The 24,768-nt window shown below is 44.2% G+C and overlaps 6 protein-coding genes across 6 annotated transcripts; 2 read left to right on the top strand and 4 right to left on the bottom strand.

Moving 5' to 3' along the window:
* Positions 1-3,858: 3,858 nt before the first annotated feature.
* Positions 3,859-6,568, top strand: LOC128310446 (hexosaminidase D). Its single transcript, XM_053047089.1, has 3 exons — positions 3,859-4,230; positions 4,476-6,058; positions 6,121-6,568. Exons 1-3 carry the CDS (start codon positions 3,900-3,902, stop codon positions 6,283-6,285), a joined length of 2,079 nt encoding a protein of 692 aa, XP_052903049.1. The 5' UTR covers positions 3,859-3,899; the 3' UTR covers positions 6,286-6,568.
* A 118-nt stretch (positions 6,569-6,686) lies between these two features.
* On the bottom strand, positions 6,687-9,063 carry LOC128309351 (zinc finger protein 761-like). The gene is made up of 5 exons (XM_053045717.1): positions 8,712-9,063; positions 8,361-8,638; positions 7,989-8,285; positions 7,141-7,926; positions 6,687-7,011 (listed from the first exon to the last, which is right to left on the bottom strand). Exons 1-5 carry the CDS (start codon positions 8,953-8,955, stop codon positions 6,724-6,726), a joined length of 1,893 nt encoding a protein of 630 aa, XP_052901677.1. The 5' UTR covers positions 8,956-9,063; the 3' UTR covers positions 6,687-6,723.
* Positions 9,064-9,675: 612 nt separating this feature from the next.
* On the bottom strand, positions 9,676-15,379 carry LOC128309353 (UDP-glucuronic acid decarboxylase 1). Its single transcript, XM_053045718.1, has 5 exons — positions 15,298-15,379; positions 14,065-14,564; positions 11,451-12,038; positions 11,111-11,377; positions 9,676-10,547 (listed from the first exon to the last, which is right to left on the bottom strand). Exons 1-5 carry the CDS (start codon positions 15,356-15,358, stop codon positions 10,425-10,427), a joined length of 1,539 nt encoding a protein of 512 aa, XP_052901678.1. The 5' UTR covers positions 15,359-15,379; the 3' UTR covers positions 9,676-10,424.
* A 1,357-nt stretch (positions 15,380-16,736) lies between these two features.
* Positions 16,737-18,302, bottom strand: LOC128309356 (O-glucosyltransferase rumi homolog). The gene is made up of 2 exons (XM_053045722.1): positions 18,175-18,302; positions 16,737-18,120 (listed from the first exon to the last, which is right to left on the bottom strand). The coding sequence occupies exons 1-2, from the start codon at positions 18,299-18,301 to the stop codon at positions 17,063-17,065; spliced, it is 1,185 nt and encodes a 394-aa protein (XP_052901682.1). The 5' UTR covers position 18,302; the 3' UTR covers positions 16,737-17,062.
* A 282-nt stretch (positions 18,303-18,584) lies between these two features.
* LOC128309355 (mitochondrial chaperone BCS1) lies at positions 18,585-20,017 on the top strand. The gene has a single exon (XM_053045720.1). The coding sequence runs from the start codon at positions 18,671-18,673 to the stop codon at positions 19,943-19,945; it is 1,275 nt and encodes a 424-aa protein (XP_052901680.1). The 5' UTR covers positions 18,585-18,670; the 3' UTR covers positions 19,946-20,017.
* Positions 20,018-20,084: 67 nt separating this feature from the next.
* LOC128309349 (zinc finger CCCH domain-containing protein 13) lies at positions 20,085-24,644 on the bottom strand. Its single transcript, XM_053045715.1, has 4 exons — positions 24,513-24,644; positions 21,313-24,412; positions 20,946-21,242; positions 20,085-20,878 (listed from the first exon to the last, which is right to left on the bottom strand). The coding sequence occupies exons 1-4, from the start codon at positions 24,549-24,551 to the stop codon at positions 20,631-20,633; spliced, it is 3,684 nt and encodes a 1,227-aa protein (XP_052901675.1). The 5' UTR covers positions 24,552-24,644; the 3' UTR covers positions 20,085-20,630.
* Between the last annotated feature and the right edge of the window lie 124 nt (positions 24,645-24,768).

Raw genomic sequence — 24,768 nt, 5'->3', positions numbered from 1 at the left:
ACTCCCATCGTAAGGATGTACTTTTTTCGCAACTGGAAGGTTCGCATGGCCGTACGAGTGCAAATACGCAAATAGGAATAGCACAGCAATTGACGGACGGTGGGACGACCGGATTGGCACTGCACTAATCAATTGCATACAATGTAAGAATGCCATGTTTCGCGTTCAATCAAATTATTTTCGCTCCACGTGTTCCAGCACAGTGAGCGTACCCGTGCCCATACCCTGATGGTAAACTACAATTTTCATTTGGAAACGTTAACCAAGTGTAAGCTTTTGGTTTGAATGTTCGTTAACCGGTTAGTATACAGGAGCAGAAGGAAAAAGGACCCTAAAAGCACCAACCAATGAGGGGGTGACTTCATCATCAACCATACTGGCAATTAAATTTGCATACATTGCAATCAGTCCGGCTGTTTGAAATCGGGAATCTTGACATCTGCCAATCGGGGAAATGGCAAAATGGAAATAGTCTCACCCGTAGCACAGCACCAGATATAGACCAGTGGTGTAAATCCGTTCGTTTTTTTCCAACAACAGCTGTGAAAGTCGTTAGGCGAATCAATCCTGATCTCCGTGTGCTGAATGTGCTAGAGTAAATGTTTGTTTTGTACATTAATGTTGCTTCACATTGGAAGCTTTCCAATAAGCTAATGACAATTCAAACACAAGAGCAACGTTGTTTTAGTCGTTGGGTTACATATTTATCCATTAAATTTCGCCAGGGGCCGCTTGAGGTACCCTTCGGAGCCCCCTCTAGCATAAGGAGAGGAGGCCTATGTATACACCTTTTACTATTACACATTTTTTTTAATTTGTCCTAATTGCTCCTAATCATCTTCTTCAAATGGTCCGCCAGGGCCATCATCATCTTCGAATACAATATCGGAACTGGCTATATCACCACCAACACCAGTTACCACTGGGATAACTTGGGATAAGCGCAATGCAACTACCAGGAAGCGCGTGATTTGTGCTTGCTCGGCTGCTACTAGGTGTCACCTCTTGAAAAACATGCTCTCCTGGTATCGGAAATCTGAAAACAGTTGGTTTGTATGGGATTTCGTACCAGCCGACAGAAAGTTTGAGCGAGATGAAGGATGATTTGCGTTACATCCATCCATCGACCCAAGGACGTAACAGAATAGGAGGAGTTGGGCAGGAGAGTCTCTAGGACCTCAAGAGGCTTTGTATTAGCAAAGCTCCATTATTCCAGAGTAATGTATATTTTATTGCCTTTCAATTCTTTCGATTCCCAAATAAATCATATGCCGTCTCAAATTATGAGCTGTAAAAATGTGATTTAAAAGAAAAATAAAATAGTAACACAAAACTACCGGTTAGAAAGAGCTTGCTTCCCAAAACACAAGTATTAGTTACTTTATTTTCCCCAAACGCTTCTGCAAATGCCGGTAGAAAGCGTCAATCTTTTTTTTTCGTCCACGTTTTGAAGCGAGCATACCGAGCAGTCCGGGTGGAACTGACTCCGAAGTAACGCTCCTCTACGCGACGATTCGATTCGGCGCACTAGTGCACTGACTTCCGTGCCTCGCATCAGTTTCCCAAACAAAACAGCATCGCAAGGACCGCGGAATGAACGCTGCTTTCCATCCGGATGACGCTGTAACTCGGTGCAACCGACCATCGGATTCGAGCGAGTGCAAAACTGTCCCGGCAAATTCTTTATAACACATTATCAACCTTCGAAACGTGTTCAGTCTTTGATTGCTTCTGGTGGCGAAAGCATCGACCCATCTGCAGGGAGGAACCCACGTTGCTCTCCGAAGAATCAATCAGCCGTGTTTGTTTCGATTCTGCTGAGATCAGAAAGGGCTGCAAAGAAAGGTATTGACCCTTGTGGAAGTGTACGGTGCTAATAGTTAATGTTAGGACATCAAGTCGTGTACGAGTTTTATATTTTGCTTGTGTGTTATATTTAGTAAACAGGTGTGTGCCAGATTAAGTAAAGAAATTGCATCCAGAGGACACAAAGCAGGAATGATTTCTTGTCCTTCCATCTCTGTCAATTAGCACGCAACTTCGCTGTTCAACGAAGAACAATATTTTAGTGTAGTAATTAATAAGTGCGTTGGGAAAACTCTCTCCTCCTGAAATCCCGTGGTGGGATGAGAACATAATCTATCTGCAATTGATGTAAGTGAATGAAACCGTGTATATCTCATATGCACTTGTTCATATGACAATGCGTGTTAATGTATGCGTGGGATGCAGTAATGTCCTTCATAATTAATTAATCTTCCTTCCATTCATCGTTGACCGTACTAAATCATTTTAATAGCGTCGCATGGGTATGTTAATTGAATCTGATGGTTAATTATGTTTATCTCATGTCGGTCACCTTTGCATACAAAATTGATGTTTTGATATAGATAAATTATTAAAGTTTGTTACATAAGTTGCTACAAGACCAGCACAAATCTGAAAAAGGCACTCGAAAAAGGTGCCTGCATAAAGGAATATGAACAGGTTAAGCAGTTAATTACCACTCCAATCACGAATCAATCGAACGGTTCTCCTTCTGCCGATTTTTGTGTGATTATTCCCTTGACGCCCGTGTATTTCGCTGTGTAACGCAGAGGCTGACCAGCGCAGCGAGCGAAGGCACAAATGTTAGAAATGCCAAGTGAAACATTTTCAACGAAAAAAAAAAAACAAAACCATGTTTTTCTACCCGAACGCATTCCCCGTGTAATTCTTCTGCACCTCGAGGAACCAGGTTCAGACTGTTAACCTCCCAAACCCCTCCATCCAACAACGCTTTGATGTTTGTTACTCTTTCCGGTTTTCGCCACGTTCGGCCAGCCCTTCTCATCGACCATGTGATCACTGTCCGCGACAACTCAGTTTTCTGAGCGAATTATCTCCCCATTTGCACCATTCCATCTGCAACGTGACATAGCTGCAGGATGCTGCCAAATTCACATAATTTTTCAAATACCCAATAAACACATTCGTAACCATCCTTTTACGGTAACCGGCAAACCGGCAATGCCAATGCTGACTGTTGCCTTGCACTGCGAACGCTACACGGTAAAGCCGCCCCTCCGCCCGATTTGGCGCGATACGAGGTGAATTTTTAATGTCTTGCAGCCTGTGGTGGTTGGTTTTTCCGCTATGCTATCGGCGTCAGAATGCAACAAATTGAGAGAATGCACGATACAACCGATTGATATACAGCATGCAAGACGCATGTGTTCCTATCATGTGTATGTGTTTTTTTTTTTTCATGAACTCCCTTTGATACTTATCCTTCCAAACTTGCGAAGAAATTTATTTAAGTAAAAGAGTTGTTTTGATCGAGAAGATTGTACAATCGGCATCATTTCCCGATCATTCTGTCGGACAAATGATTTCCATCATTCCATCCCAATCTGAACCTACCACACGACGTGCCTTGTCTATGAAGAAGACTGGAAAGAGACAAAGTTTTCTAGCGGATCAAACTAGAGAAGTGATTTTTTTTTTTCGAAAATTTAAATCCGAGTTCAAGAGTTAGAATGAAGATTTAACTATTATCTCACTCTTCAAAATGTCAATAATTTCAAATAAGTGCCGGAGGGGAGGGGTTTTAATTGTTTACGACGACCTTTAACTCAATATCATTCACACATGTCTCAAATGGCTTTAGGAAGCGGTAAATTGAAGAGAAAATAGACTGCCCCATCTATCCCCCAAGCATCCCACAAGGAAGCAAAATTCCTTGAGAAATTGTCGAAGATTAAATATTGATGCGATGGATTTTACTCATGTTTCGTTTTATGTTACCGCGACAATTATTGACCAAACCTATAGCTCCTACCGTAAACCCCTGTTTCTTTCTGTTTCTATTTCAGATTCCACCTAACACACATCCCTCGCTAGACGCTGAACAAAACGTAATGCATTCTCGCATGCTGATGGTTTGTTGGAGGCGTAAACTTTTCTTTTTCGGTGCATCCCTGCTGTTCCTGCTTGCTCTTTGGTTTTGGGGCTTCCTGTATACCACGCACATTACCGAGGATGGCGGCAAGATAGTGTCGGTGCGGGAGCTTATGCTTGGCAGTGCGCACGGTCGACACGAGAGTCTGCTGCAGCGGTTAGGTTTCCACGATCGTCACGATGCTGCCCAGGATGTTGCGCATGGCGAACCAAATTCGATACAGCTGGAAGGTGATGCCGGCGGTGTCAAGTTTGTCAAACCGACGCTGGGTGGATTGCGTTCAGCCAAGGGTATGTTAGCACATTAAACTACTATCTTCCGACCTTTATCGGTCTTTTAGCCGACATTTCCATAGTTATTCTCGTGTATGATCTGATCATCAAAGGGTCAATTCTTTGACTTTCCAACTCTTGTTATTAAGTGGATTATGTGTTAGAATGGTCGTAATTAGCACAATTTGTTGACACTATATGTATGCACCACTTAACCATCTCTCAATAACATCGCTTTCCACTTTTCCTTCTTATTCTTAAAGGACGACACACCAAAGATTGGGATGTAATCATGCAGGATCGAACAGATGATGGGAAGCTGGTTAATCAGCAGGTGAGTGCCAAAGGGCAACACCACATCACCGACGAAATGCGTATAGCGGCGGAACGACAAAGCCACTACGAGCACGAGCTAAAGCGCATGGGCGTTCCGGTTATTGCCGGCATTGGTCCAGGCGGTAGACCTCCTCCGGCCCAACGACTGGTACACTTCGATCTAAAAGGGGCACCGCCGAAAGTAACCTACCTTCGGCGGCTAATGCCGATTCTCAAAACCCTCGGGGCCACGGGTATTCTGCTTGAGTACGAAGACATGTTTCCATACGGTGGCTCATTGGCACCGTTGGCCGCCCGGAATGCATACAACCGCGACGAAATTCTGGAACTCATGAAGACGGCTTTCGCACTCGGACTCACCGTTATTCCTTTGGTGCAAACGTTTGGCCATCTGGAGTACGCACTGAAGCTAAAGGAATTTGCCCACTTGCGTGAGGTGGAGGACTCGCCACAGGCTCTGTGCCCGAGCTACAACGCTTCGATGGCATTCGTCGAGGAACTGTTGACGCAAGTGATCGAGTACCACATGCCGGCCACAAACACTAATCTTCTACATAAAGAAGATATTGAGCGGCTGACACCAAAGTTGACGCACATCCACATCGGTTGCGATGAGGTATACCGGTTAGCTGAATGTCCTCGCTGTCGACATCGGCTTAAGGATCAACTGTTTCTCGACCATGTGTACAACGTAGCAACGATCGTCCGGCGACGTTGGCCCCATCTGCGCATCATCATATGGGATGATATGCTGCGCCATATGGCTCTCGATGCGCTACAAGCATCCGGCATTGGGAAATTGGTCGAGCCAATGATCTGGGTGTACGCGGAAGATATCTACAAGTTCGTCCAGTCGGCCACCTGGGAGAAGTACGCATCCGTCTTCAGTACGGCATGGGCTGCGTCCGCGTTTAAAGGGGCTCACGGTGAGGGTTTGCTGATGCCACCGATTCGTCGCCATCTAGAGAACACACTCCGATGGCTCGCTGTGATGCAGGGCGAAGGCAACCGATTCACGCACGGATTGCAAGGCCTGGCCCTGACGGGTTGGCAGCGATACGATCACTTTGCGATACTATGCGAACTGCTGCCTGCCTCGCTGCCCAGTCTCGCGGTGTGTCTTTCAACCGCTGCGAAGGGATATTTCGACGTGAGTGCAAGGACCAACCCCGTACTCAGTAGCCTAACCTGCCCGGAACCTACCGGTGAGCATCACGCCTGGTTGGAGCTACACAAAGACTCGCTGATGGTGATGTTTTCGCGCTGCATGTTTCCGGGCAGTATGATCTATCGCTTCATGCTTCGTCTGGCGACACTGACGTCCGAAACGGAAGAGTACACGGATGCGATACGGCAAAAACGCGGCTGGTTAACCGATTACAACATCCGGCATAATTTTAGCAGTGCTGCGCGAGTTGACGATTTGCTGGGGGAAAACTATCGGCTGCTGAATGCAGTCTCTAACCTTGCCCGTACAGCTGCCTCCACACTAACGGAGGCGTATGATCATGTAAGTAGTTGCGGTAATTCCGGTGTGTGCTGAGAAATTATCGATTTTCCTCTTTTCTTCAGTGGACCTATGGAGAATTCATTGAGCAGCGCATTTTTCCGATGTTGGAAGAACTGAAACGCTTGGAACGCGCTGGAGAGGGACTTAAAAAGCGCCGGTTCTGGTTACAACGTCCGCTGCCCTACCTTAAACCGTTTGAAGTGCTTGGAATTGATGAGAAAACCTAGCTAGCCGAGTATGTTAAAATTCCCTTTCGACACTGATAAATGCATTAGGTTGGATAAGTTTGCAAGATTTTAGACCAGTTTCTAGCGTTAGAATATTAGCGATCGAGCATTCCATACTCACATGCAGTCCTGTTGTCGAACCATTTTGTATACGATCATGTTCTCGCTAAAAGTTGATGATACACACGTCTGATAGCAAACCAAGCGTGAGTTTCCAAACAAGACTGACAGAGAAAATATAGCGTTACTTAATAGATAGTAAACAGACAGTGAGTTTGTAGTGTAAACGATTGAATTATAAACAAATTCGTATGAGTTTGCAGTTCTTAACATTAGTGTGTACTTTTCTCAACGTTCAAACCCAACCGAATAGTGGAAAACACTCACCAGTTACAATCTGCAGGGACGTTTATTAACCGTACCGATCTATTGCCGGTTTTAAGCAGGCGTAACATTGATGACCTCCAGCGGTGATTGTTTTTTATTGTGATCCACCGTCTCGTGCAGCTTCCGATGCACCCGTAACGGTGTTGGCTGGGAAAAGGTTTGACCACAGATATCACAGACGTATGGACGTTCCTTGGTGTGCGTCCTGCGATGACAGTCTAAGGCGTTACGGCGTGCATACGCCTTGCCACATATGTCACAGGTAAGTGGTTTCTCGCCCGTGTGGCTTGTCATGTGGACTGCGAGATCTTTCCGCGTAATGTACCCCTTATTACAGATCTGTAAAGAAAAGATAGATCGATAAATTGCTATTACAGAAATTTTAGAAAATCTATCATAATGACGATCGTATGCATTTTTTATCGTTTAACGTTTCTCTGAAATGACCAAAACAGGTGCTACACATACCTCACACACGAACGGTCGCTCGTTTCGATGTATTCGCTTGTGTACGTTCAGGTAGCTTTTAGAGGTAAAATGTTTTCCACATTCCTGGCACGGATAGCGCGCGGTCGCTTCGTCCCGTTTCTCATGATGCTGTTCGATGTGCGCCCGCAACAGAGCATTCTTCGTGTACTGCTTGTCGCACAGCTCGCAGGCAAACGGTTTCACACCGAGATGGCGTCGATTTTTGTGATCTACTAACGCTTGCTTTGACTTGAACGTTTGCTCACACAGTGCGCACTGGAAGTTTCGTTCCGTGTTGTGCGCTCGCCTATGGGCGGACAAATAGCTACGGTGCTGGAAACCCTTTTGACAGATATCACAGCTAAACTCGAAACTGTTCGTGTGTCGGGCCACATGCTCGTCGAGCCCGATGCGCGATTTGAAGGCTTTAGTGCATCCCTCGAACGTACACTTGAACGGTGCCAATCGCAGATGCGTGTTTCGGTGAATGGCGAGCTTTTGTCTGGTGCGAAACGTTTTGAAGCAAACCTCACACGTTTTGTCGTTCGCTAATTCTACCGTTCCGTTCGTACAGGTTGTGCTGCTGCTGGCAGTAGCAATTTCCGTTTCACTGAAGTCAACCAGCGAAAAATACGAACCATCATTCTGCTGAAGGGCTGAAATTTCACTGCACTGAACGTCAGCAATTTGTTGGGAAGGTGATATTGCATCCGTCTGTTGTATCTTGTCAGGTGTAACATTGTACACGTCCGCTATGATGTCTTGTACGTGCACTTCGGATAAAGACTAGAAAAGAAAGCGAATCTCAACAGGTGACATAAATTTGTCAACAACGCCAATTTGCTTACCATTTCTCGATTACCCTCTAACGGTGTCGTTTGGATACCTACAAAATCGTCATAATTAAGATCGTCATCCTGGTCCACGGAAAGCGTGCTGCTGTTAATTATGTCCTTATCACACGCTACGGCCATCGTATTGTATGGGTCAAAACAACCGTTGTCGTTGGACTCCGTAGGTTGCACAATATTTACCGCGGTGTCAGTATCGTGATGTAGATAGCTTGAGCATTCCTGCTGCAATGCAGCCTGCTTGCTTATTCTGGTATCATTCGTCGATAATGAGATTCCCAGTGCATGTTTCATCTAGGAAATAGAATATATTATGAAGCTTTCGGTAATAGACCTTAACTATCGACTTTTACGAAGGCAACACATTACCACTAATTCGCCATCGTTTGTCGAAAAATCGAGGTCTTCTTTCTGCAAATTTCGAATAATATCATCGTAATCTTTACTGAGCTGGTGCTTCTCCGATTCATCCATCATAAATTCATTTCCGGAAAAGTTTATATCGGCCAGCTCGTTGTTTGAATGAACTGACTGTTCTGGTTCAAATACGCTATCAACCGTTCCGGGCACCTGTGCCGCGTCGACAGCAGGATCTAATGATACTTTGCTCGAGCAAGGCACTGATTGCTGATAGTATTGTATTAGCCCTATGGATAGGAGTAATAGAAATACACCACTGAAACATGTTATCTTCCATAACAAAATACAAGCCGCTCTCACCATTGTAGTAATCCTGGCTTTTGATGCTTTGTTGCCGAAAGGCGTAGAACAGCTCCAGCTTGTAGATACACTGGTTGCAGATGAACTTTGAGAAGAAGTTCGGCTCGAGATCGTTTACCTCGATGGAGATGCATTCCCGTATGATTTTCGGCAGACTACGCAGTACACCGCTCGGCGAGGTGATGTACATTCCGAACAATTCTTCACACTTCATTAAGCACAATCTGCATAAAACGTTATTCATTCTCGTCGGCCCATACGATCAGCCTCCCTTGGAAAGTGTCTACGATTACTGACGAGGTGGTGGTCGCCAAACACCAAACAGCTGTTGCGATTTATTGAAAATTACAACACAAATAACTGCACACCATCGACGGCACGGAATCGCATTTGTTTGTTTACACTGCACTAAAATCGAACTGTGGAATGCTACGCAGGAATACAAATATGATGTTTCATGTCATAGATTTGTACAAAACAATTATTTTCTATAAGAGGCAAACATTTTCTGTTTCATTTCTTGACAGTAATTTAATTTTATGATTAGTTTGAAATATTATTGAGTTTAAATTGTTGTTTCGTGAATTCTGAGCAATGCGTTTCCTGTGTGCATGGAAGAAATGTCAAAACAGGCAGTGTTGCCATATTTGTCTCCTATTTTGAAAAGGCAACCGAATTTAAAACTTTTTATATTATTGTATGATTTATAGTAAAATTTGACTTTTTACGTTTTTGTAAGATAATTTAGCTAAATACACGGACATGTGAATTACGTAAAACCTATTGGCAAATTACTCAACCATTCAAACAGTACAAATAGTTGGCAAAACACAACTCACAATGAACCAAATCTGGGTGCAAATCTCTAATCTACCCGACCCTACCACTTTTGTAAATGGTCCATGGCCAACAACGGCTGTAGCAGGGTAATATAAGAATACAACATTGTATGAAGTTACTCAAGTAAATTTTATTTTATTGTTATTTTTCTACTGATTACATATTTAACAGATTCTCAGCACTCCTATCTTATTTCACCAAAAACAAACAGGTAAACCAAAAACATATTCCACATTACGTACTATGCTATTAAAACCAGACTAGAAAGTATTTACATTTAAAAGAGACTGACGATCGGTAAAAGTTCAGTTCACTCTCTAAGCATTTGATGCAGCATTGTTGCTAGAAATCGGTAACAAATAATTTCTAAATCAGATTTACACGGTTTTGTTCATTTGAATTTGAATTATTCCTTGCTAAATTGCACGCGATTACTGCTCGTACCGGTATAGAATCATACACTATTCGAAAATTTGCTAAACTATGCTGTTTGCAGTGTTTAGAACGTGTGGCTGCAATTATATAAATCTTCTTAAATTGAACCAAAAATTGGATGGCGAATCTAAACCCGAAATAATAGATACTGGACGTTTTTGAAAGACTGCTTCAATTTTGGGAATTGAAATGTGACACTCTTTTACGGAAAAATACTCACTCACTACTCTTCCTTAAAACGTAGAGAGTATCAGTAAATGATAATCATATTGCTAGACTTATACATTACGGCAAGCCCTTCTCATATCTACAATGCACTTTCTGCCCGTCGTCTCCTATGTGCTTTAAAGCGAAGGTGCAATATATTGTGCAGGAAAGGATTAAATCCTGTTTGCCATATCTGGCACACTAATCCGCATTACATCATAATATCCGGTATCATAGCAAATTGCGGAACTCCGTCGTTTCGGGAACAAAGATGTTTCGCTGTGAGTGATTTGAGCGGGCTAACTCCTTGCGGAAGTAGTCTATCGTTTTCATGAGTCCTTCTTGTAACGGAACCTGTCGGTATGTAAACGAAAAAAAAACACACATTACAACACATTTCATTAAGTTAGTCCACCCAATTAGGTAAGCATCTTCACTAGTGCTGTGTCTAATGATACTTTTCAGACGAGCCATTTAAATCCTGAGCTGACTCTCGAAATATTAATAAACTCGCATAAATTCATGATTCCCCGAAGATACAAGAATCCCCAAAGATAAATCATTAAAGATTGATGGTTCGCAAACAAATCACGATTTAACGCATATTTTATGATTCTTGCTTCTGAAATAAAAATTTCTTGGGGCTATTCAAGGGATTAGAGTTCCAATATTTTATCAGTTTAGACACTCAGTTTAGACTCTTACTTTAGAAGCTAAAACTAAAAAAACATGATTTAAGAAGGTTTAAGAATCATTAAGCAATCTGGTGGTTTCTGGTCATGCAATCTACAGAGATTAATAAATTTTTAAGAATTTATGAGTCTTCGGAATTGATTCAGAGTAATTCAGTCAATTCGAAAAATTCACTTGGATTAATGAATCAAAATAGGATTCACCCAACACCAATTTAAACTCACCCTAGGTTCCCAGTTGATGTGTTTCTTTGCCCTCGAAATATCTGGTTTCCGTCGCTGCGGATCGTCTTCGACGGCGGGCAGTTCGATGATTTTGCTCTTGCAGCCCACCAGGTCGCGTATAATTTCGGCAAAATCTTGTATCGTCCGTTCGACCGGATTGCCAAGGTTGACAGGTTGCGTATAGTTGGATGCCATCAGCGCTACCAAACCGTCAACCAGATCCGACACATATTGGAACGATCGTGTCTGTCGACCGCTTCCATAAATCTGCAAAGATAACAGTTTAATGCAATTAATATTCTCCTAATCTCATATTCAAAATCAATCACTAAATACCCACCGTTATGGACTGGTTCTGTAGCGCTTGTATAATAAAATTAGACACGACGCGCCCATCATTCATGTGCATTCGTGGTCCGTACGTGTTAAAGATTCGCGCCACGCGTACATTCACTTTCTCCTGCTTGGCGTACGCGTAGCTCAGCGTTTCTGACACGCGTTTGCCCTCGTCGTAGCAGGCGCGCGGTCCGATCGGATTCACATGACCCCAGTAGGTTTCGGGCTGCGGATGCACATCGGGATCGCCGTACACTTCGGACGTGCTGGCGATCAGTACCTTGGCGCCCACGCGTTTCGCCAAACCGAGCACATTGATCGTACCAAGCGTGTTCGTTTTGATCGTCTTGACCGGGTTGTACATGTAATGCGGTGGGCTAGCCGGGCTGGCCAGATGATAAATTTCGTCCACCTCGATGAACAGCGGATTAACGATGTCGTGGTGGATGAGTTCGAAATTTTCATGCCCCAACCAGTGTTCCACGTTACGCTTCCGGCCCGTGAAGAAGTTATCCGCCACGATCACCTCATGGCCTTGCATCATGAGATAATCGACCAGGTGTGATCCAACGAAACCGGCTCCACCCGTTATCTGTCGGAAAGTGAGAGTGCATTAGAGGAAAGTGAGAATGAGTGTGGTGTTGCATGTATAAATTTCTCCTGCTTCATCGTCTGCCGCAGGAAACTGGGCATGGTTGACATTAACCTTGCCGAAATTTAACTGCCCAAAGTTATGACATCACGCACGCTGTCTTTCTTTTGGGCATGAAACGTGACTGGGCGATCAATGAATTAAAATAGCTGACTATCAATAACAGTCCGGATGGTTATAACAACTATGAATTTTATTTAAATTAGTATACAACATAATCGAATTCATGTAATATTTCAAAATTACGTGACACACTTCGCAATGCTATGCAAGATTTGTTGGGTGTTTTGATTAAAAATATTTTACGAACTATTATATAGAGATATAAGTATGTATAAAAAATCTTGAATTTAAATAATCTAAGAAGCTTATATATCTCTCTGTTTTATTTTTAGATAGAAGTTATGAAAATGCAAAGGTTTATAATATTCATTGTAACATTCATTGCCTAAAATTCATTGTGTTAAAAAAAAGTTAAAATACCATTGATGGAATGTTGGAATTGGTACGATGGTAAAAAGTTACCTTCCTACGCTATCTAAGAAAATCACGATAAATAGTAGCATAACAAGCAAAAACGCGCTTATAATTAAAAAAAGAACCACATTTTCTAGCCATTCTGTCAGACTCCCTACAATATCTCCTTTCACGCAACGGATAGACCCTAGAAGGTTCATATAATTAAGTTTAACAACCGACATTCACCTAAACCTCAGTATCCACAACCTTGATATCGTGGAACTAAAGCAAAAAACCGCTGATTTTAAAAAACCTTTTAGTCAGATCGTGCGATCTGATAACTCTGGAGCTGGTAGAAAAAATAAGGCAGCTAAACTTCGATCAATAGCGAAATGGTAAAAGTTTTCTAAAAAAGGCAGGGAAATAGAGCAACCGTGTATTAAGAGATCTGAATGATAAAAAAGAACCCCAAAGGCGACATGCACTTTTTCAGGTGTCGTTTGCTTGTGGTTCGATTTCTGAGATCTCCCTGTATGCTAGGAGCTAGGAATGACGATCGTTGCGTTGTGTACACAGCCCCGAGGGTTTACTTTGCCATTACATGCTGCCATGGCTGGAAGCTCACAATTATGCTCCACTATTGGAAAAACATTGCGTAACTTTGTTGAACTCCATTAAAGTCGGTAGCATATATGTGGCGGGTATTTTTTTGTTAAAAGCCCGCTCAGTTCAACTTGGCACCCAACCCGAAAAACGCTTCATCATATCAACAAGCTCATCAGAGTTCGGATGAGTGTGTGCCACGCAGCTGAAAAGTTTGCTCAGCCTGTTCCCCCGCTCCATAATCCTTGGGCCTGATTGCCAATACCTGAGCGAGAGCACGTGTGTTTGAAAGTGTTATGTACCAATCGCCGCGGACCGTTCCATCATCTTTTTGGTAAATATTATCACAAGAGTTAACAGCCTCCCAGCCTGTCGGAATACCTGTCGTCAAATGCAGCTCTTTAACATTGTTTGAAATTCTCGTTCCGTGCTTGAACGGAAACATTACCGGTTGATTATTAAACCATTTTTTGCTGTTGCAAATTGTTGAAGTTACCAAGAAGTACACACTTTTGTTACTAATATCTTAGGCATGACTCGTTCGATGAAACTGATGGTTAAACGAGAGAGGTTTTAAGCATCTTCTGATTCGTATCATTTAAATAAACTATTTGAATAACTGCTGCTCCAACTTCCAATTAATAAAGTAATCTTTTACTAAATAAATAACCTTGAAGGGAGATCACTAGTTTGTTGTAATTTGTTGAAAGCGGAACGTATTACTCTATTGACGGACATTAGATAACACAACTTTTTTTTTATATCACCTTGAGTATAAGTATCATTTCTAGTGCAAATAGCTCGTCGAGGTTAACCCCAACGTATTTGGTCCAAATTACGTCTAATGGTCTAACACAGTGCGCATCATTAAATGTGGTTCAACAGCCGACAATAGCAAACTTACCAGTATTCGTTTACGATTTTTGTAGTTCAAAAACGTTACGTCCGGGTACTTGCGCGGTATCCGACCTTCCAGTTCCTGTATCTTCCGTTCCAGCTCCAGTATTTGTCGTTTAGCCTCGTGTAGCTCGTTTAACCGTGATTCTCGCTCGGGGTCATCTAGCGCAAGATCGTCGTGTCGTTTGGGCATCACGCCAAAGGAAGATCCCTTTCGCAGTGACCGTAGCTTGTTTTGCTTCAACACCCGTTCAACATTATCATGCCCCAATGGTTCACCAACGTCAGCATCATCATCATTTGCTCCATCGAGGCTGTTATGGTGCCTGTGACCGTTGCGATCGGCCACCGACAGTACAAGCCGTTCCGGTGATTGACCGGCCCGCCGATTCTCCTGCTCGACGGCCGTGTTATCTACCGCGCCGTCAATCGCGTTATCACCGTCATCATACGCATAGTGTGACATCCCGTTTGTTGGACTGCCCCATGATTTGTACAAACAAATCACTGTGCGTGAAATCATTATGAAGCAAAAGAAAAGAACCAATGGAAAGTAATCGATACATAAATACATGGGATGGAACGCTCGATTTCTTATAAAAATCATTGAATTTGGAGATATTTTGAAAGATGGTTAATGGATATTGCAACGGTGCCCTTGTGGACTTGCTCTTGCTGGTGAATAAATAAGTAAAAGCCATTCAACCGCCTTTATCGACACAATTAACTATAAAGTAAACACATATCCTAGGCGCCATGGTAACAACAACGCAATCACGCACTTTCACTACTAGCCGTATGTCGCAGGGAGCAGCAAACGGTCCGGCTACAACGGCCACACAATAATTCCACAATTCTTGCTCACTTCTTGATGGACAAGGTGAAGGTTTGAAAATAAGCTGATTATTCTCGAACATTTGTCCGATTCTCCATCTCCAGCCATTTTTCGTCGTCTTTGACAACATCCAACAATGTTAAGAACGTAAACATAAACTTTTAACGACCTTTCACAGCATATTTGACAAGGTTTGCACCGTTTAATGTAACCATCTTACAGTGTAGTGTAATGTATTGTTTGTATGAAAGATTGTTATCCTGTTATCACTACTGAACGGGCGCCTTTTCTTCTGGACGAAAGTAAACTATGCCAGAAACGTCCCATGCAGAGCACGCACAGAACGACTATTTGCCGCGATTGGTACGCAACCAAACGGGGGCTTTTCTTGCACACAGCACCTACCGAGCACGATCGTCACTCCGAACGCTAGGAACTGCTTCATCTTTCTCTTCGAAAACACCATGATCACTCGGTGGTTAAGCGAAAAATTCGTCCAAAAAACCCAACCGAGCGCAGAAGGCTGCACTGTTTTGACATGTTTATTTTGTCATTTCTAACCAGTGTCAGATAGGCATCCTACATGCGTATGTGCGCGTTGGTAGTGGTGTAGTCCGGTTGCTACACGACGGAGTGAAAAGCGAGAGCAAATGTGTTTGTGTACCAAATGTGGGCAGAGAGAAGGAGACGCACAACCAAACAGTGATCAGCTGTCATGGGAGCTAAATGAAGTGGTAATCTTGGTAAAGCGGTGTGTACACTACTAGCAACACTACGAGAGATAAATCTCAAAACAGTTGGGAGATTGCAAGAGATCGGTCAAGCGAACGTTTTGGATGAGAGCCTTTTTACAATCAATGAGCATGAAAGCGGTTTGGTTTTATTTATCTATTTTTCCAACATTAAACCCTACACTTGTTTGCGGATTGTTATGCTCTAGCCTTCTACTTTATCGTCTCTGTGGAGAACATTTCTTTTTAATCACGTTTTCACTCATCTTTTCGAACGTAATTGTAGGACACATTTGTGTTTATCCCATGAGCACGCGCCAATCTCGCGTGCAATCAACGCCCAGTGAGTCAGCGTGCATTGTCCCAGAAAACAAGTCCATTTCGTAATGATATACCCGACGGTTTCGTAATTCGAGGTAGCTAACATTTTTTTACAACGAATCTATGAAGTTTGCCGAACATGCGCTGCCGTTTTTAAAACTAGTTTCTGTTGCTTTGCGAAATGTCTACAAAACAGCTGAAGAAATGCAAAATGAAGCCGCCAACGGTTTGAATAACTGTCCATTTGCATACACGCTTTTTCAAGGTTGAAAATGTTCGTTTTTACGTATGTATGTAGCCTACCAGCATCATCTCCATCATCTTCGTTTATTCATGTATCAAATGTTGGGATTTAAAAATCATAAGCGTTACAAATCGTTTTTTCAAATAAATAACATGCCTGTCCAGCAATTCCTCAAATGGGTGGTGTCTGACCTTCATGGTGAGTGCATAATGTACAGCACATTTTCTTCTGTTCCACGAGCTTCTCAATGTAACATCTGAAGTAGTAAAAGTTTTATATAACGTGCCTGTGATAACACATGCAATCTCTATCGTTGCGATGCAGGTGGAAAGTGAATTCCGGCCATGTGCTTATTCACCTGTGGCGTGAATTGTTTCAACCATATCTCTCTAGTAATAATTGATGGATCACGATGAGAAATCTTTTTTTGATGTGCAGTAAACACTTCCAAAGAAAGAAAGGGTTAAATCAATGGATACACTTGTGACGACATCTGATGTAAGGATTTATTTTATGGGTTAGAAATATCGCGTGGAGGTTCACGGCATGCGGCCTGAACTTTAGTCAAAGGAGTAAAAGAAAGTTTTGTAGGTGTAGTCTTCAGTTCCATAGTCGCGATTTGATCAAATCATCCGTTGTATTGGTCACGAGACTATTTAAAATATTCTCCTCTTCTATTTCACACAGAATTTCTCGATCACAGTGATTAGTTTACTATCTCCATATTTCTGTCTGTTTTTTTGTTGTTTATTTCTATGTGGAAGAAAATTATGGAATGAAATCTTTAGATCAATTTGTGAGATTGCCCATTTTCAGTCATAATGAATGCCATGGCTCAATAATATCTTTCGTTCGGCCTTATTGGACACTCGCCCTACACTTCGACCAAACTGGATTCAGGCTCAACCGTGTAGCTTATTAGCTTTCCGTACCGTTTTAACAATTTCTTCCAGTAGCATTCAACATCAACCATGCGCAAATTATTCCAAACATGATCGTATCCTCGTTCGGCAATGTCACGCGCCAGCTCATCATGCTGTTGGAAGAACCTGATTAATGCTTCCAGTTCCTCTGGGCTACTGCGTACCGGTACCGGGACGTAATGTACCCATGGTTTCAATGAGGGATAGAAAAATTCTAGCCACTCATCGCCCACATGGAAAACGAGCGAACGGCACAGGAAAAGATGCTTAAATCTAAAGCTAGCGGCTACACCGCGAAAGTTAAACAGAAACCGATACCGGCAGTGTTCCTCCAGTGTCACTTCCCGCGCCGGTTCTGCGTTCAGCGTATCCTGTGGAGATTTCCAGGCTTGGTTTTTCGTATACTGTGCGTCAACGAGCGACGGTTGCGCACGGGATAGTAGCACCAATGCATCACGCTCGTCGGAAGTACGTGAACCGCGGAAAAATGCTTTCGATTCCTTCGAGTCCCAGTCGGTGCTTGCTTTCGTAATGCTTTTCCGATGAAGGTCCCACCGTCCTAGACCGGTGGGATAGAGAGCTATGGCTGGACCGCCCTCCCAAAAGGCCCAGGCTGGATACATTATGTCGAGATATTCATTTGTTTTGCTAAACGAAAGTACCGGTATCCGTTCTTTGCTCCAGTGCCGATGGATTTGGGGCCAATCGCGACAATTTACGACCAGATCCATGTCGGGCAGCAGTGACAGTAAAGGTTTCACGAAATGCTCCACACCGGAGCACCGTGCCGGGAACATGCATTCGCGTTGCCGGTACAATTTATGGCCGACCACCTGATAGTGCGTTCCGTATTGCTTCGCTCGGTTGATCGAGTCTTTCGTGATGCCATGTGGTTTGAATGGCTTTAGGTCAGCCTTTAGTACATTTGTGTGGCAGTTGCAATTGGTGCTGTTGCAAGGAACATACGCCGCTAGGGATGATTCTATTGCGCTAAAATATTTGTTGAAATCTGTGGAATTGAGCATTAATTAAACTGCGTAATATTGTAGGCAATCAATCTTACCTGCCGAGTAGAGACTGTTGCTCTCCGGTGCCGTGCACTGTCCCTGTGCCGTACACATTCCTTCGAACGAGTGAATTTGTCCAACGTATATTACTAAACATATGAGAAAGCATTTGAACAACTTCATTTTAATATTCTTCCCCTAACACTGGCGGTATTGGGATAGTTTTTGCGAGCGATATGTGTTGCAAGACTATTAATTTAATCTAAAAACTATTACATTATGAAAATGTGAGATCCGGATTCAGTTTGTTGTTATTTACGTATACAGCCAATTGTCAACGGAGCAGTTGACAGAAAGCTGAGTTTTTTTCCTTTTAGTTACCCTTGCTTATTTATCGGTCCGTTTGTTGTGATCTGGGTTTTCTGACGTTAATCAGTTGCACGGAGGCGTAGAGTGCGTGTAGCATGGAAAAATAGTCGTGTAGAAACAGTGTTTTCATAATTTTCCATCTCCACAAACAACGCCTCGTGTGGTGGACAGCCATAACGCAGAATGACGATAACGGAGTATATTAGTGCCCTGTCCGAAAATCCTTATTTCGGAGCCGGCTTTGGTCTGTTCGGTGTCGGTGCCGGGGCAGCAATGTTACGTAAAGGAATGCAAGGTGCATTGATACTGTTCCGACGGCACTATATGATAACGCTAGAGGTACCATGCCGGGATAAATCGTACCAGTGGTTGCTCCAGTGGATCACTCAGAAGGGCGCCCGGCAAACGCAGCACCTCAGCGTGGAGACGTCCTTTGAGCAGCGTGATACGGGTCACGTTAAAACGCGGTACGACTTTATACCGTCCGTCGGCACACACATCATGCGGTACGGTGGCACTTGGATAAAGGTGGACCGTGCCCGGGAGCAGCATACGCTCGATCTACACATGGGTGTACCGTGGGAAACGGTACAGCTGACCGCATTCGGTAGGGATAAAAATTTGTACTTCAAAATACTGGAGGAGGCCCGACAGCTGGCGCTGAAAAACACGGAAGGAAAGACAATTATGTACACGGCGATGGGTTCCGAATGGCGACCGTTCGGTCATCCACGAAAACGGCGTCCGATTGGTTCAGTAGTGCTGGATGAAGGTGTTTCAGAGCGCATATTGCGCGATTGCCGGGAGTTTATTAAAAATCCACAATGGTACTCGGACCGCGGTATACCCTACCGGCGAGGTTATTTGCTACACGGACCGCCCGGTTGTGGTAAATCTAGTTTCATCACTGCCCTAGCTGGTGAGATCGAGTTCGGTATCTGTCTGCTTAATTTGTCCGAGCGTGGCCTTACCGACGATCGGTTAAACCATCTAATGAACGTTGCACCGCAACAGTCGATCATACTGCTGGAGGATATCGATGCCGCGTTTGTGTCGCGCCAGGACACACTACAGCAAAAGGCAGCCTTCGAGGGACTGAATCGGGTGACGTTCAGTGGGTTGCTTAATTGTCTGGATGGTGTGGCATCGACCGAGGCACGCATCGTCTTCATGACCACCAACTATCTCGAGCGTCTCGATCCAGCACTGATTCGACCGGGCAGGGTCGATGTGAAGGAATACGTTGGCCACTGTACACGCCATCAGATGGAGCAAATGTTTCGACGGTTCTACACCGGTACGGATGCAGAAGCGAATGCGCGGATTTTTGGGGAACGTGTTGGTGCGGACGGACGAAACGTTAGCCCGGCACAGATTCAGGGATACTTCATGGTGCACAAAATGTCCGATCAGCAAACCGTACTGGATAATGTGCAGCAAATTTGGGACAGTACATGAGAGCGGGAAGACAATGAGGGGGGTATAGGTATTAAACTTATTTAAATAAATTTCACTACGAACCACACGTTTCGGAAGTTGACTTAATAAAAAGTTCGAAAATGTTAAGAGCGATTAGAATTAATTATTCTTTGAACATGCTACTACATCTATTATTATACGCCTGCTTAAACATATAAGCAAAGTGCTTAATGAAGAATATTTGTCTCCTTGCAATGATCTTCGCTAAACGCAGCACACCCTCACATGATGATCTGCGTATCTATCTAATAAGTGTTGATGTTTGAGAGCAACAATCAATCCAATATCGGTTAGGGAAACTATGTTTTATAGTTTGTACTCATTCATCCATGAGTACATTCAATGCTTTTCCTATACACGTTTTTTGTTGAAATAAAACAATCCAACCGTACCCAACTGCGTGAAGCATAAAATGGGTTCTGCGCAGTTTTAAATCTAGCACATAATAAACAAACGCCTAGGAAAAAGAAAGTGTCCAGTGCAATATAGTGGCATGCACGCACAATCAGTGTTGTAGTTCCTAAACCTTTTCCAAACTGGGTAAAATCAAAAGGAGAAGCTGCATGTGACGAAAGCGAAATGGAACAAATAGCACAAATAAAGTTAGAATCAAAGTATCCTCGCTCGCCGTGAGTAGCTAGCCAAGTGTTGGGCTATGCGGCGCTCAAGCAGAGAATGGCGAGATCCATCGAAATTTGTCCTTTGATGAGGCATCGTGCAAATCCTTCGTCGGTATATCGTAATGGTAGAAGTTACACTCAATCTTATTAACGCAGTGCTTGCCAAAGCGGCACATCTTCGGATGCAGATACTGGCACTGGTTGTTGACGCAGTTTGGATAGTATTTGCACACAGGCGGAAGCGGTTTCGCAATAATCGACTTATAGTTTTGTACCGGAACGACGGATGATGCTGAAAGAAACGAGACACGTTTAATGATATTCATTTAAACTAGTGGCTACGTTCATGCCCTACGAACCTAATGGTGGCGCCGACAGGCCACTCGAGGTGCCGGCGGTTGCACTTTTTGTGTGCATGAAGTTGCAGTCCAACCAGTGGCATGTTTGATCGTATTTACACATTGGATGGAGATAGAGGCACTTGTCGCCAAATTTGCAGCTAGGGAACGCTTTGCATGGTGTGGTTGGATGGAGAAACTCGCACGCATCTCCCTGGCGACAGATGGGGAAATATTTGCACCGTTCTTTCAATGCAGCACCACTAATCAATTTGTTGGTCTTTCCTTCCACTCCGGATAAAGAAACAGCACTGAGCACTGTACGGGTAAGAAAGAAATGTTAATATGATTTTTTGCTCCCTGTTTTAAAATAGGGCACATTACTTACGTGGCGGAATATCATCGAATTTTCGGCTTGATTCAAGCTTCTTAATTTTCCTTCCGGGCGACTTAACCCGGGCCTCGCGGCTTTCCCTCCCTTCACCTTCTCGCTCCCATTCGCGGCGCGATTCCTTTCTCGTCGAGGACCGTTCATCACTGTCACGCGATGGACTGCGATGCTGTGGCCGATGTTCCTCTCTGCTGCGTGCTCTTCGGTCACGGTGATGATGATGGTGATAGTCATCGTCACTGTCGTGCCGTTCGTCCTCATCAGTGAGATCGAACTGAATCGGTGAAACTCGTTTCCGCTTCCGGGACGATGGCTCCATCTTGTCATAATCGGACTTGGACATGTAGATCGGCGACGAGGATACACTATCATCCATCAGCTCCTTCGTGCGTTGCAGTAACAGCTCATTCAATTGATTCGGTGAGCTGGAAACATTGCGCGAAACATTTTCAGTACGCTTCGAACGACTTTCAGTTGGGGAGGTATTTTTTGGCCTCGGGGCACGTTCTGGGCTAACCGATGGCGTTCGGCGACGCGATGATGAGTGGCTTTGGGTAGAACGAGAGTTTGTTTTCGGCGATCGGTTCGCTCTCGACGAGGACGAGTTATTGCCGTACGATGTTGCTGCTGCACGTGACGTCGAGTTTGATGCAGCTGTTGGAGAACTTTTAATACTAGCTGGTTTCACTGTTGCCGGTGCTGCTACAAGCTTTTCGCTAAACCGTTCCTTACGTTTCTTGAGCGTCTCTTCCATCTCTTTGGAATCCTTTGGATTGGGAGATTTTGTTGCTGATTCTCGGGCACTAACTTTGAACCCAATACGATCCTTTACGGACATTCTTCCCTTAGTCTGTTCCGATGGTACTGCTACGGGCGGTGGTGGTGGCGTGTGGCTTGGTGACACTTCTCTGTCCACCGACGACTTGAAAGCTCCATCTAAAGTAACCACAAATTTTGTATCCTTGCTGTCGTTTGTAGCAGCTTCCTGTTCCGAGCTGGGTGCATCTTCTTCTATCACCTCCATTTGATAATTCTGTGTTGCAGATGATTTTGCGCCATCGTATTCGTTCTGGAGGATTTCTTTAAATTCCTCATCTACATCGCAATCCTCCATCAGTACCTGGTTCGTTATGTCTACTTCATGCACCTCTTCTTCTTCTTCCGGCTGGTCGTGATCCTCTTCCTCCCTAAGTTCGTTGAAAGCTACTGCTTCGTGCGGTGTGTAATGGGTAATGGGTACGCGTTCGTATTGGGTGTCCACCGCCAGATGACTATTAGTAACGCCGGAAATCTCAATCACAAGTTTACGCTTCATATCTGTCCGGTGTAAGCCACTGCTTTCCCTGGTGTTGTCTATCGTTTTCTTAAGATTCGCTACCGTCGATCGTTGTGCTTCGGCCATTGCTTTTAATAATAAGTTCTTGCTGGGCTGTTTTGCCTTCGGTACAACGGGCCGTGGCTGTACTTTTATAACACTGGCCACTGGCACTTCGATCACGTCTTCGTTGTATTCCGGTTTCGGTGGAAGTACGATAACGCGCGAACCTATGCGTCCACGCACGGTATCCGTCCCATTCTTAACGTGACCATCGGAACCGGAACGTTCCCGGTTGCTGTCTCTGGTCCATTCGCGACTGCGTGATCGCTCCCTTGGACGAGATTTGCGTCCCATCGATTGATCATCAACACGCTCTACACGATCGCGTTCTAGGCGACGAAAATTACTTTCCCGAGATCTAGCACGATTAGTATCGTTGCGTGCATGGGATGGTGGTAAACGTGAGACAGGCGATCTCGTTTCGCGTATGTTACGTTCACGGCTTCTTTCCCTCTGACGGTTGTCTCCCTTTATGGTACCCTCCTGTCGCACCCGGTTTTTTGGTGCTGACTGTTCCTGTGATGCCTCCTTGCGCCGAAAAAGGGGCACATAAATTTCTCTCTCCTCGCGCCTGTGTGCCGATAGGCTAATGATGGTACTTTTCGTTCCAGAAGCACCCGAATTTGCAGCGTCGTTAGATTTGTTCACATCCTTCGTGGTAGGTTCTCGCGCAGTTCTTGTATCTAAATTTACAGCTTTTTCTCGCTCGGCAGTGATGGAAGGTTTTTTGGTTCCCAGGCGTTCTAAAACTGACCGTTTCTTAGCATTAGCTTGTTGTGTGTCTGTCGACCGTGAAGCAGCCAATGGTGCATTGCTTTGAGCTGGTGGCGCTTGCTTCGAAGGCTCCTCAGGGCCCATAGTTATTCGTTGCCTTTGTTTACTTACTGTGCTTTGTGACGGTTTGGTACTTCGCGTTGAAGTTGCTTCATCAGAGCGAGCTCTCGACAGCAGCAAATCGTCCTCATTGGCCTTCAATAGCAGCAAATCTTCACTATCTTCATCTGAAATATCCGTCCCTAATGACCTCAAATGACGCTTTGCAGCGCTGATCCGCTCTTCAATTTCCTTCAGCTCACACAGTTCCTTGTGGTGCTTCTGGACAACACTGGCACTAGCAATATCAACGATCGAAGGCACACTGCGCTCCTCACTGGCCGTTGGTGGTGTTTTGCTCTTCGTTCGATCGCGCGATTCCGATCGTTCTGCCTGTGTTTTCTTTGCGACCGGTACGCTGTCCGACTCGAGCGATTTCTTTGCCTTTTCTATGTACTGATGTGCGAATACTTCTGTTATCGAGGTTGCCGGCAGTACTACTGCGGGTCTTGGCGGTGTATTGTCCTCCGTACCACTCATGCGATTGGACACCTCGGCAGCTTCCTCCCCGTCAGTGCTACGGTCTCTTCGTTTCGTTTTCTTGTCTTTCCGTTTCTTGTCCTTCTTTTTGTCTTCCACCTCGGAGGATTTCCTTTTCGTGCCTTCTTTCGACTTGGTCGCAGTAGTCGCCGGTAGTGTCACTTCCTGCAGCTTTTGCAGCACTTGGTGCAACCAGTTTACGAATACTTCGGTTTGTGCACCGAGGAACAGTGACAGATCATCTACCATCTGCTGCCGGGAGCGTTTGTTGGCCACCATTATCATCACGTAATCCGGCAGCTCATCATCGATGTAACCGGTGCCCGAACCGGTGCCGAGCTCGATTAGCTTCGCCTTCACGGCACTCTGGAACACAAATCGTACAACCAAATGTGTTTAGTCAAGTATAACTCTGTTTTTCTGTTGGTTACCGATAGGAGTAGACCAAACAAGTCACTAAACTTACCCTCATTTTTTGACCAATCTCTGTACCTAAGGTATCCATTATATTAGTTTAGAAAACGGATCAAACACCCAACTGTGTGATAGTTTTGTAAAGAAATATGGAATAGTTTGGTAATTTTATGTTATATTTTTGCTGAACGAAAACGCAAGTAAACAGACGGAAGGTTGATAAATCGACATGGAAATTTTCGCTAGTGATGGTCCGCTGACACCAATTTCATGCTCATTTGACAAGTGGTTCAAGTGTTCCGAGTGGT

Source organism: Anopheles moucheti, chromosome 2 (assembly GCF_943734755.1).
Source record: "Anopheles moucheti chromosome 2, idAnoMoucSN_F20_07, whole genome shotgun sequence".
NCBI lineage: Eukaryota > Metazoa > Arthropoda > Insecta > Diptera > Culicidae > Anopheles > Anopheles moucheti.
Note: the sequence above shows the minus strand (reverse complement) of the source record. Positions and strands in the feature narration are given on the sequence as shown.

Coding starts and splice junctions, on each gene's coding strand:
- LOC128310446 (XM_053047089.1), top strand. CDS start 3,900: ATGCATTCTCGCATGCTGATGGTTTGTTGGAGGCGTAAACTTTTCTTT. Junction 4,231..4,475: donor TGGATTGCGTTCAGCCAAGG/GTATGTTAGCAC, acceptor TTATTCTTAAAG/GACGACACACCAAAGATTGG. Junction 6,059..6,120: donor TAACGGAGGCGTATGATCAT/GTAAGTAGTTGC, acceptor TCTTTTCTTCAG/TGGACCTATGGAGAATTCAT.
- LOC128309351 (XM_053045717.1), bottom strand. CDS start 8,955: ATGAATAACGTTTTATGCAGATTGTGCTTAATGAAGTGTGAAGAATTG. Junction 8,286..8,360: donor CAAACGATGGCGAATTAGTG/GTAATGTGTTGC, acceptor TCTATTTCCTAG/ATGAAACATGCACTGGGAAT. Junction 7,927..7,988: donor TAGAGGGTAATCGAGAAATG/GTAAGCAAATTG, acceptor TTTCTTTTCTAG/TCTTTATCCGAAGTGCACGT.
- LOC128309353 (XM_053045718.1), bottom strand. CDS start 15,358: ATGGTGTTTTCGAAGAGAAAGATGAAGCAGTTCCTAGCGTTCGGAGTG. Junction 12,039..14,064: donor AAAATCGTAAACGAATACTG/GTAAGTTTGCTA, acceptor ACTTTCCGACAG/ATAACGGGTGGAGCCGGTTT. Junction 10,548..11,110: donor ACATCAACTGGGAACCTAGG/GTGAGTTTAAAT, acceptor ACATACCGACAG/GTTCCGTTACAAGAAGGACT.
- LOC128309356 (XM_053045722.1), bottom strand. CDS start 18,301: ATGAAGTTGTTCAAATGCTTTCTCATATGTTTAGTAATATACGTTGGA. Junction 18,121..18,174: donor CAACAGTCTCTACTCGGCAG/GTAAGATTGATT, acceptor TCAATTCCACAG/ATTTCAACAAATATTTTAGC.
- LOC128309355 (XM_053045720.1), top strand. CDS start 18,671: ATGACGATAACGGAGTATATTAGTGCCCTGTCCGAAAATCCTTATTTC.
- LOC128309349 (XM_053045715.1), bottom strand. CDS start 24,551: ATGGATACCTTAGGTACAGAGATTGGTCAAAAAATGAGG. Junction 24,413..24,512: donor AGATTGGTCAAAAAATGAGG/GTAAGTTTAGTG, acceptor TTTGTGTTCCAG/AGTGCCGTGAAGGCGAAGCT. Junction 21,243..21,312: donor ATTCGATGATATTCCGCCAC/GTAAGTAATGTG, acceptor TTACCCGTACAG/TGCTCAGTGCTGTTTCTTTA.